The 12,054-nt window shown below is 39.9% G+C and overlaps 1 protein-coding gene across 1 annotated transcript in view; it reads left to right on the top strand.

Annotated features, from left to right (window-relative positions):
- Positions 1–10,777, top strand: part of Lonrf2 (LON peptidase N-terminal domain and ring finger 2) — a 34,085-nt gene extending 23,308 nt beyond the window's left edge. Inside the window, exons 10-12 of the mRNA XM_013019704.1 lie at positions 3,345–3,507; positions 5,036–5,185; positions 8,551–10,777. Coding sequence (XP_012875158.1) covers positions 3,345–3,507; positions 5,036–5,185; positions 8,551–8,745 — 508 coding nt within the window. The 3' untranslated portion in view covers positions 8,746–10,777. The remainder of the gene's footprint in view (positions 1–3,344; positions 3,508–5,035; positions 5,186–8,550) is intronic.
- Positions 10,778–12,054: the final 1,277 nt, after the last annotated feature.

Here is a 12,054-nt window from a genome sequence, read left to right as displayed (position 1 = left end):
TTAAAATACATATCTAAGGGTTCATTTTCCTGACATCACATTATCTGACCTTTTCCGCTTGACTCGTACATCCACTAGATATTGCAAATAAGGGGAACCATGAGGTCCCTTTACTTTTTAAAAAAAAATTATTGTCAAGGTAATATTCACAGGGGTTACAGTTCCATAAGTAAGAAGCACATTTCTTGTCAAACTTGTTCCCTCTTCCCTCATTTTTCTCCTTCTTTCCTTTTCCCTCTTCCCCTCCCCCCCACACCCCCAGCTTATTGTCTTGTTTATATTGCTGTTGGCATTGGTTCCTCCCTTGTCCTTTGTCTCACCATTCTGTTGTCCCCCCTTCCCTTCCCTAATTCAAATAAGTATATATGCAATACCAGGGTACCAAAATCAAATACAGTGACAACAGAGGATATACCATAGGGGGAAGAACTTACAAAAGAAACAAAAAAATCACACAGTACATTAAAAACAACAACAACAAAGAAAAACCTCTTGTGTTGTTTCCTAAAGGATTCACTCAAGTTGGTTTTAGAATTGGTGTGGAGAGCAGAGGACATGGCCAGATAGTTTTTACAAAAAACGATTCAGTGATAGAAGAACTTTTCTATAACAGCAAGATTATAAACCATAAGTGGACCAATGAAGCACAATATAGAGATTATGAACAGATCTGTTCGGCTCATAAATGGACTCCAGATTTAAACATAATTTTATAAAAAAGACAAACTGCAAAAATGTGGTATCTACTGCCCAGAAGTTATGAATAATATATAATAATATATAATCTAAATAGGACAAAACAAAACATTCTTTCTCTTACATATATATCCCATAACATGCATATATATATATATATATATACACACCCACGTACATATAAATACACATATGTCTGTATGTTTGTTCACACACCCACATATTTACCTTCCTAATTATGAAATGTGAAAAAGATAAACATTTAAAAAGAAACACTGGATTGTCTCTGTACAATTAGAAGAGGGAAAGGCTTTGTGGGGAGTAGGTGTTTTTTAAAATATATTTTTGGCTTGAACTTAGTAGAGTCTTGTACTTGCGAGACAGGTATCTACCACTTGAACAACACTTCCAACCTTAGTGCTTGTAGTTGCTTTTCAGATTTGTTCTGGCTATTTTCCTAGGGCTAGCCTTGGATTATGATCCTCCTACCTACAGCCTTCTGAGTAGCTGGAATGATAGATATATATTACCTATACATGTGTATATATATATGTATATATATATATACATATATATATATACACACATATACATATGTAATGTATATAACAAGTCCTGGCTCATTTGTTGGGATATGGATCTTGCTTACTTTTTTGCTCAGGCTGATTTTGAACTCCAATTCTCCTGATCTTTACCCTCTGAGTGGTGAGGATTACAGGCATGAGCCACTGTGCCAGGCTGGGAAAGATTCTTATGTAAAATGTTGAGTGTATATAGCACAGAAGAGATTAATAATAAATAATAATCTTAAATTTTGATTCATCAATAGTCAGTGAAGGCCAAGTGAAAAAACAAGCTACACAAACTCCACCAAGAATACAGAATGCTGAAAAGAATATTACTTTCACCAAAACAATATGAAAAACAACCAGCATAACCTTTCAGGGAAAAGGTAATCAGGAGGTAGAGACTTAACAAGTATGTGGGAAGAATGCAGTTAATTTAAACTACTTTTTCTGATATCCCAAGGGGCAGTGTGAGAATAGCAGTCTGTTGGGAGCTACAGGCACAGGAGAATTTCCATCTCCCCAGGTATTTGTCCACAGATAAGACAAGATGTTCCTGGATGTGACAGGCTCTGCTGCTGAGTAGACATGGAGCCACCCTTTGAGGGTTGTTTGGTGATAGTTGAAAATCTGTTTTTTTCTTTTCTTTTGGCTGGTACTGGGGCTCTTGATCTGTCTAGGCTTTTTTGCTCATGACTGGTACTCTGCTACTTGAACCACACCTCTATTTGAGGCTTTTTGCTGGTTAATTGGAGGTAAAAGTCTGGCGGACTTCTTTGCCTGTGCTGGTTTTAAACTTCAATTCTTAGAACTCAGCTTCATAAGGAGCTAGAATTATAATTGTGAGCCACTGGCACCCAGCCAGGTTCTCTCTTGAAGGGCATCGTTGAAGAGCTTCCATATACCCCATCGCTGTGGGCAGAATTACCTGTCAGACAACCAGGAAGGGGATCTATGAGCTGTCTGTGTGGCATGTCCAGCAGGTACTTGGATGTGCAGACTTGTAACAGGAATAGCACTCATCTTTAGAGTTGAAGATCTATCATAAAGATGTTCGTCATAAGAACTTTGGAAACAGACAAGTTAGGGTTGAAATCTTGGCTCTAAATCTTTTTATGCCATTAAATAACTTGCTTAACTTCTATAAGCCTCTGTGGTTTTGTGAGGCTTGCATGAGTTCTATAAGCTGCTCTGCACAGTGATTGGCTTATGATTATTGGAGTGATGAGTGTGGGTAAGGTCTCTAGTGAGAGCTTTGGAGTGAGGATAGCTACGACCAAGGATCCCATCCTGGGTGGTCAAGTAGGGTAGCATCAGACCAATCAGAGGTAAGCAAAAGGGCAGTGGAGGGTGTTGACTCAGGATCAGATTAGCAGTCATGCTGTAAAGAGGCTAAATAGGAATATGCTCCCTGATTGTAGCCATGGGGAGGAGCTGTGAGCCTTGTTGGAGTCACCATGGCACAGCAGGGCAGGAAGGAGTAAAGGGAAAAGGGAGATGAAGGCAGTGACTGAAGACCAAAGCCTGCTATGCTTTGGTCAGGGATGGCGGTACTGATCTGCATCAGTACAAGGGAGGCGAACCTTCAGGGCTAGAGCAGGAACACTGTTGCTCCCAACGTCAGGCCTGGATGCCTTGTGCTCTCTGGAACCCCTCTTGGGACTTGGCAACCAGGGCTGAGGAGCCACATTTAAGATCCAGTCCCTCCAGAGCTCTAGGTTTCAACCACTGAAGTCCAAGCCCTATCCTTGCCTGCCACAGCTGTCTCCTGTGTTTGTAGCACTGAACAAGAGTTGTTATTGACAAAGAGTTGCTTAGAGATTATAATCTTGCTGTCAGGTAGTCAGGCCCTTTGTTTAGTCTGGATTTGTGTTCCTTTTAAAAGGTGAGCCTTCAAGTGGTAGAGCGCCAGCCTTGAGCTGAAGAGCTGAAGGACAGCTCCCAGGCCCAAAGTTCAGGCCCCACAACCGGACTCAAAAAATAAATAAATAAATAAATAAATAAAAGGTGAGCCTTCTCTAGGAGAATATTAAGTCCCACTGTATTTGAAGTCATGACCATTTCTTCCCATCACCCTTTCAGGATTTCAGAGTTTGGCTGCATGTTGGAGATTAAGGATGTGAGAACTTTCCCAGATGGGAGCTCTGTTGTGGATGCCATTGGAATTAGCCGGTTCCGAGTTCTGAGCCATCGTCACAGAGATGGCTATAATACAGCAGACATTGAGTACCTGGAAGATGAAAAGGTAAACCTCATTTTACAGAGGTCTGACCCCTTCCCTTCTTCATCGTGGAAAAACCTTATGAGATTTTTATTAACAGAGTCACTAATTTTCTTCTTAATTCTGCACATAAGTTACTTACTCCCTATCAATTTTTGTGTGAGTTGGAAATGGTAGAGAAAAATACCTGATAAAAAAATAATCCTTTTGTCCTTAGGGAGCGTGTAATTCTACACATTGCAAAATAAAAACAGGTTCCTAACTTATTGTTTGCTGTTCTAGCCTGGTGCATGCGGTGCAGGGTGTGGGGGAGGGGAAGGGGAATGCATCTTCTACAGAGGCATACATGACCCTCTGCCCCTATGGTTCCATCCACTGTGGATTAAAAACATTACAAAATCAAAGTTGTATTTCTCTCACAATAAAAGGGGAAAACATTGTAGAAATACTGTGTTGTTTTATAAAGTAAAAAGTTGTACTGTTCCAAATATAACTTATTTGAGTGATTAAATAAACCGTGATCGATTGAATATATAATTGCTGGGAGTGTAAACTTGTTCAACCACTTTGGAAAGTAGTATGGAGGTTCCTCAAAAGACTCCACATAGAGCTCCCGAAGACCCAGCAATCCCACTTTTGGGCATTTACCCAAATGATCACAAACAAGACCACACTAAAGCTACCACCACAACTATGTTTATTGGAGCATTATTTACCATACTTAAGATATGGAACCAACCCAGATGCCCCTCAGTAGATGAATGGATCAAGAAAATGTGGTATATATACACAATGGAATTCTATGCCTCCATCAGAAAGAATGACATTGCCCCATTTATTAGGAAATGGAAAGACTTGAAAAAATTTATATTAAGTGAAATAAGCTAGGCCCAAAGAAACATAGGTCCCATGGTTTCCCTTATTTGCAATAACTAGTATATGTCTGAGACAAGCAGAAATGGTCAGATAAGTTGATGTTAAGCAAAATGAACCCCAAGTTAAGGACTCAAATGTTTTTTCTTTCTTACTATTGTGTCTAACATACTTATAAGATATTTCTTTGTTGCTTTGTATGTCCCTTCCCCATGGTATAAGCCTTGTTTTCACTGTATTTGATGTTGGTATAATTTGGGGAGGGGAAGGGAAAAAACAAATTGTTTAAATAGGAATACAGGTGGACCCATTGCACCAATGAGATGCACAAGATGTTATGTCAAAAATGAACTTTACAACTTTGGCGTGGGGATTGGGGGAGGGGTGATGAGTAGGGGTGGAGATGGGAAGGGATGGTAAAGGGAAACAAAGGAGGAGGCAACAATGCTTGATAAGAAATGCATTCATTACCTTGCCCATGTAATTGTAACCCCTCTCTACGGTATTTTCACAGTAAAGAAAAAAAAAACACTCAGTGATTTTAATGAAGCAATAGTGTGTTATGAAAGCAATACATTCTGTGAACCCACTTGGCAGATGTGGAGTAAGTCACTGGCTGTTGTGTGTGGAGGCCCATGTCTATCATGAGTTGCTGAATGCTTGCCTTTCCCTTGAACAGGTGGAGGGGCCAGAGTATGAAGAACTTACCACTCTTCACGATTCTGTGTATCAGCAGTCTGTGTCCTGGTTTTCTTCTCTCCAGGATCACATGAAAGAACAAATTTTAAGTCATTTTGGGGGAATGCCAGACAGGGAGCCCGAGCCTCAGGTATGTTATCCTTTTTCTTTTCTTTCTTTCTTTCTTTTTTGATGCTGCTATTTACTGCTGTAATATTCTAGACATACCATTCCAGTGTATGCACAGTGTGACAGCCCAGCATCATGTACTCCATAGGAATGCTTATGAACTGGTTCATTTGTTGGCAGTCCAAAGAGGCATTAGTTAAGTGCCTAAGATCCAAAGGAGAACCTATAACATTAATGCTAACAGTACATGAAGACAATTTCCTTTGAACGAAAGTCACTTAACTCTGCTTGTTCTCAGCCTTCATGCCTTAACACTAGGACTTAAATACCAATTTTTTTAAATCATATTGACAGTGACACTGTTTTGCACACGACACTGCCTCACATCTGGACTCTAGAGAAAAATACGGAATACCTGGTCACTTCGAAGCCTTATTTCATTGTCCTTTGTGGTAACACCTCCTTCCCCTATCTATTCCTCCTGGGCTTTTTTTCTGATCCCTCCTTTGCATGCCTTTGGTGAAGATGGTTCTCCAGTAATCAGTGGATTTAAATGAGAGGCCGTGGTAACTTGGGGTTGTGGCAGTGACCAGTTCTCTGGTCCACATGGAGGCACGTCTGCCTTACAGAAGGCGTGTATGTGTAGGCATGTCTGCCTCACAGAAGGCATGTATGTGGGGTTGGTAGGGCTAGCTCTCAAAAAGCTTAATTTAAGATGGAATGCCTTCTCTTGTCTCCATTCATTTGTTACCTTACCTCTTGAGGGTTTTTGTTATTTATCATCTATGGGAATTGGAGGTTTTCTAAACTCAAGATGCCAAAATTACCTCTAGATCTTACTTGACTACAATCTTGTGAAAGTCAAATCTCTCCCAAACTCTTTTTCTATACTGTACTTTAACTCAGATTCACAATGCAAGGAGATAAGGCCGATTTGCAATTAGGAAATCATGAGGCTCTACAGCTGAGCCATAACTCCACATCTGGCTTTCGTTTGGTAGTTTTTAGAGATAAGAGTCTCACAGGCTTTCCTGACAGGTCTGGCTTTTAAATTGGGATCCTTAGATCTCAGCCTCCTGAGTAAGTAGGGTTACAGGTATGAGCCACTGGTTCCTAACGAGGAAATGAATCATTCTTTTTGTTAGCGATTTCCATTTTAAACTCAGATTAATCTCTCATTGGTAGGCGTATTTGCTTCCAATAATCGCTGTCACAAATCATCACAAATGTGGGTGGCAGTTTACAGCAACACACATTTATTGTGATCAAAGTGTGGTGACAGGATGCATTGTTCTCTGGAGGTTGTTGGGGGAGAGTCTATCTTCTGTGTTTTCCACTAATTTTGGGGTGTACTGGGGCCTAGTACTTACAAGGTAAGCACTACTCTTTGAGCCAGTCCCCAGCCCTTTTTTTTTTTTTCCATTTTAGTTATCTTTCAGGTAATGTCCAGGGCCAGCCTTCTACCATGAGCTTCCTACCTATAGTCTTTTTTTTTTTTGTCGGTCATGGGGCTTGAACTCTGGGCCCTGAACACTGTCCCTCAGCTCTTCAGCTCAAGGCTAATGCTCTACCACTTAAGCCACAGTGCCACTTCCAGTTTTCTGAGTGGTTTATTGGAGATAAGAGTCTCACGGAGTTTCCTTCCTGGGCTAGCTTTGAATCACAATCCTCAGATCTCAGCCTCCTGAGTAGCTAGGATTACAAGTGTGAGCCACCAGCACCTGGCTCCTACCTATAGTCTTACACATAATTGGGACCATAAGTGTGTACCACTATATCCAGCTTTTATTGGTTATGATGTGTCTTGCTACAGTCTTCCCAATCTCTGCCTCCTGAGAAGCTGTAATTACAGGCCTGAAGCACCATGCCTGGCTAACTTATTCTAAAGACTGCTGGCTTTCCTTGGCTTATGATTCCTTCTGTGATCAAAACAAGGGACACTGTATCTCTGACCATTCTTCTGCTGTCATACTTCCCCTGACTGCCACCTGAAAAAGATGCACCTGATTGTGTAGGACCCCTGTAATGATCTTGCCATCTTAAGATCTTAATTTGGTCACACCTTTCAGGTCCCACTGCCAGTTAAAGTACATTTTCATGTTTTAGGCATTAGAGCATTGATGTCCTTGAGGGTTGTTATGCCAAGGACAGAAGAGTTTTAGGTAGTCTGTGGGGAATGTCTTTATATGAGTTTCTTCTTACTAAACATGCTTTAGCTTCTCATTAAGCTAATGCCTCTCACCTAAAATCTTAGCTACTTGGGAGGCTGACTGGGAAGACTGAAGCTTGAGCCAACCTGATCACACATGCAGGAACCCCCTCAGCCAATAGCGGGGTGCAGTGGTGCATGTTTATCATCTCAGCTACTATGGGAAGTTCAAATGAGCTGACACAAAATTAGGGACACACCTGGGGTAGAAGCAGGATCAGTACAAAAGAGGATTAGAGGTATGGTTGAGCAAGAGAGTATCTGCCTAGCAAGCGTGAGACGCTGAGTTCAAAATCCCAATGTTACCAAAAAAAGAAAAACATTGTTCACTACTCTGTAAGATGAGAAAAGGAGAGTACAACTTTTTTGATTTTTTTTTCCCAGTCGTGGGGCTTGAACTCAGATCTGAGCACTGTCTCTGAGCTAGTGCTCTTCCGCTTCAAGCCATAGCTCCATTTCTGTTTTTCCTGGTGGTTAATTGGAGGTAAGAGTAGTATGGACTTTTCCTGCCTGGGCTGGCTTCAAACTGTGATCCTCAGAGCTCAGATTCCTGAGTAGCCTGGATTACAGGTGTGAGCCACTAGTGCCCAATGCACAATGTTATTTTTAGTCCTCTGGTGGAAAACCATTCCAGAAATCACCAGAGAACAATAAAAGGCTTTGAAACTAAAGGCCTGGATATCTTTGTTCCAGTGCCAGCATATCAAGAACAAGTTTATAGTCATCTTTTGTTTAGAATTCAAACCAGAACAAATCATGTGATATTTACCACATTGGCTTATGATAAGGTTAATTTTCTTATGGTACTTAAACCATACATATACACATACTTTTAGCCTTTATGATTTATATAGCATGCCTAAAACTTAAATAGCAGTAGCACAGAACATTGGGTTGGGGAGGTGAAAATTACTTGTCTTTTCTCCTGGTTGGTGTATGTATAAACTTAAGTAGACAGGAGAAAAAAAAGCAACTAATTTATGGAATTTCCCTGTAGAAGATGCTTCTCTTGGAATGTTCTTGCTTTTATGAGTTTTCCCACCTTTGAATGTGTAACATACAAGCAAACTGAATGAGTTGTGATAGAAAGTGGCATTTCTATTGGTTCACATGTCTGTTGGTTAAATTAGGGAGCAGGCCTTCATTGATACAGTATTTTCTTCTGGTTTACTTTTCAGAGCAATCCTAGTGGCCCGGCCTGGTCCTGGTGGATCCTGGCAGTGCTGCCACTGGAGCGCAAGGCTCAGCTGGCCATCCTTGGCATGACCTCTCTGAAGGAACGTCTGCTTGCCATCCGACGCATACTAGTCATCATCACGCGTAAGATGAATAATCGCCAAGAGGTGGCTCCCAACAAGGAGAGAAATAACTGATTTTCTTCTTCTGTTATGGTTTCTGGAAGCCCCTGTACATTTATGAGTGCCGGGCATGGACAAGTACCCATCAATTATTGTGCTCTGTAAAATGTTCATTGATAAGATTACCAAATGGGACACTTAACCAAACACTTAATACCCTCTCACAATTGCCAAGTTTGTGCCTGGTGGAATCTGTTGCTGTAAAAGGTTAGCCTGAAGTTCAGATAGAGCCCAGGGCTGGAAAGCCACCTAAGAAAATCACTTGGAAGCAGATGTTTCAGGAGGTCACTGGCGGCAGGGAACAGCACAGATGGCATATAGTGGCTTAGGGTCCACAAGAAAGGAGAAGCTGTTCTAGTCAGTATCTCACCCTGCTAAATGGAAAAATGCATGGATCTGTGGCCAGACAATAAGAGGAAATCATGTTTTCATGTGGAAACAGATGGGTTAGAACACAGGCTGACCAAAGATGCACTTAGGCTTCATGTGTTGCTGTAAAGTTGTCTGTGAACTTAAGGAATCAAACCCTTGTCCAGTGCAGGAGCTAAAATGAGTCCTCACCCAAGAAGTAGCAATTACTGGATAGAACTGTGTTTACTGTCCTGTTTTAGTCCCAGGTGTTGTAAATTGCATGTTGTATTCATTAACAGTGTCAAAAATACAATACGTTTCATGGATATAGCAAAGTTGGAGAATAGTATAGTGAACTTGAGACTATATTTACACACTCTGAATAAACAGTGAGTTAAAACTATAAATGCATTGGGATGTCAAACGTGTAGCCAGACTAGTACAGAAACCCTTGAAAGTGTAACTGTTCTCATCAATTGATTGCATACTAAACATTGAGGCCAGTCCTCTTTTTCTGCCAGGATTTTCATGAGAAATTAGTCTCATCAGTAAAATTTATGCTACTATCCTTCCACTAATATATGAAGACATTAAAAAGCTGTCATAAATGGTAAAGTCTGTCTATTCTGAGGAAATATACCAGAATATGCAAGAATAGGTGGTTGATAAAGGGTAAATATTTAGGTTTCTCCAATACCAAACTAAAATGGTGACTTTTTAAACAAAGTTTTATGTTTATTAGACCATGAATTATCAGTTAAAGAACAATGGGTATAACTTCCAACCTGTGATGTATGCTGGTAGTGCTGGTTGGAATAACTATCAATCTGAGATGTGCTCACTGTCCTAGCCAGGTGCTGAGAGTTTGCTTCTTAGTTTATGAGGTGGGCATCCACTGAAGGAAAGTGTGAACTAATGGGCACATGACAATTGCAAGCTTTGCCCTCTTCATTCAAGGTATGTGATCTTCAAGTTTTAAAAAGTGTATTTCACAATAGTAAATGTCGATGGGTTATCAACCCATTAAGCATTTTATTAGAAAGACCTTATAATATTTATAATTTGATGTATTGTAGGAGTTTTCAGCAGTTAAAACTTAAGTGAGGTCATGGGAGTTAGAAAATACATTAGTGAAACTTAACTATACAGCAGAACATTTAGAAGTATTTGTTGACTCAATGTTTCAAGTACTTATGTAGTATTTTCTTAAGCCATGTAGCCTAATTAATCTGACCACTTAAAAAACAAAACTGCTTTTCATGTGCAGAAGATCTTTACTAGAAGCTATTCCTAGACAGTAATAGATATTAGCCACTCTTCTCTAGAATTTATTTTATATTTTAATAACATATATGAAGAATTGTAGCTAGACACCAGCGGCTCATGCCTGTAATCCTAGAGCTACTTAAGAGACTGAGAAAGAAGATTGCTCTTCAAGGCCAGCCTGGGGGAAAAATTCCACAAGGGCAGGAGTACTGCCCTTGTTGCTTCCTGATAGAGGAGCTGGATCCAGGAGGTATTTGGGCATGGAGGCTCTGGGTTGGTTAATTTGCTTAAGGAATGTGTGCTTTCAAGCATCCTCTGCTATGTAAGAATTGACAAGCAGATGGGAGAATATGATGAAAGGGATGACGTTGATCAAGATGCAGTGTACTCATAACCTGACTAATGGAATTGTAACCTCTTTGTACAACTACTTAATAGTAAACAATATATATATATATATATATATATATATATATATATATTTTAAAGAATTGACCAGCCCTGGTAGGGACATTCTTTTCTTTGTCAGGAAAGCTCTGACATAAAAATTATAACCAAAACATCAAAAATTATAAAAAACATGATTAGTTCAAACTTGTTCTAGTATTTCTGGAGAGAGATTTATTTTTTCAAAATGATTTAACTTTTTTGCAAAGGAGAACTGAAGATTGTTGTAAGTTGAGTTTAACCAGGTTGATTTCAGCAAGAAATAGGGTCTAGAACCAGTCAGAACTCTAGACTCATACTCTAGACTGCCTCTCCCTAAGACAGTGAGTTGTTTTCCAATCAGAAAAGCAGATATTATTTGATTGGTGCAGTCCAGTATTTTCCTTATCTGGGAGCCTTTCTTCTGGGATTGGCTAGCATTTCAGCTGCTATGATTGGTCAAGACTCAGTTGCTTGCTCACCAGGATATACACTTAATTACAATTTGCTTTAACATCAAGCTAAATTACAATTAACTGTATGTGGAGCTGTCCTAGACCAAATTTCATCATCCAAGTATGGAGCCAGCTTAAGACAACCATAATTTAAGAGTTTCCCACTTTGGGTCATCCTTTTAGGCCTTACAGAAATTAACCAAAACCATAGTCATGGGTAATGACACCATTTTCTGCATCTACCACAGTGAATCTACTTGATCAGCCTAGTTCAGAATTGGCAATTTAATACTGTTCTAGATGACTCTTACATTTTTGTTATTTCATCTGCAATGAAACTATTTGATATTAATACTAAAATATTGCAGTAACCAAAAGAATGAACTCAAAGTGACACAGTTGCTCTCTCAGTCAAGTTAGGAACATTAGCGCTGAATTATATCCAGGTCTTAATTTATAAAAGTACTTAAAACTTCTAAGCACTACACGGTATACATTGCCAAGAAACTTTCCAGAAGGCAGTAGTGAGCTGAGCCAAAAGAAGACCTGAACCAATAAAGAGGCAGAACAGAATAAGCAGATTCTCCACAAACCCAGTGTAGGCCTCAGGAACTGGAAATGAGGACCACTTACTGATATTTGAGCAAGAATCATTTCTCTACTTGCTCATAAGACTGCCCATAAATATAACCAAAGTGCAATGGGAAAAGTGCTCTAACATACTTTCTCATCACACATTGAAGATATATAACCACATTTGTCATTAAGGGCACCTTCTAATTTTAGTCAAGTGGCGTATATAATCAGTCATTCAAAACCACGTAGA

Source organism: Dipodomys ordii, unplaced genomic scaffold (genome assembly GCF_000151885.1).
Source record: "Dipodomys ordii isolate 6190 unplaced genomic scaffold, Dord_2.0 Scaffold47, whole genome shotgun sequence".
Lineage (NCBI taxonomy): Eukaryota > Metazoa > Chordata > Mammalia > Rodentia > Heteromyidae > Dipodomys > Dipodomys ordii.
This window is presented reverse-complemented; position numbering and strand designations above follow the sequence as displayed.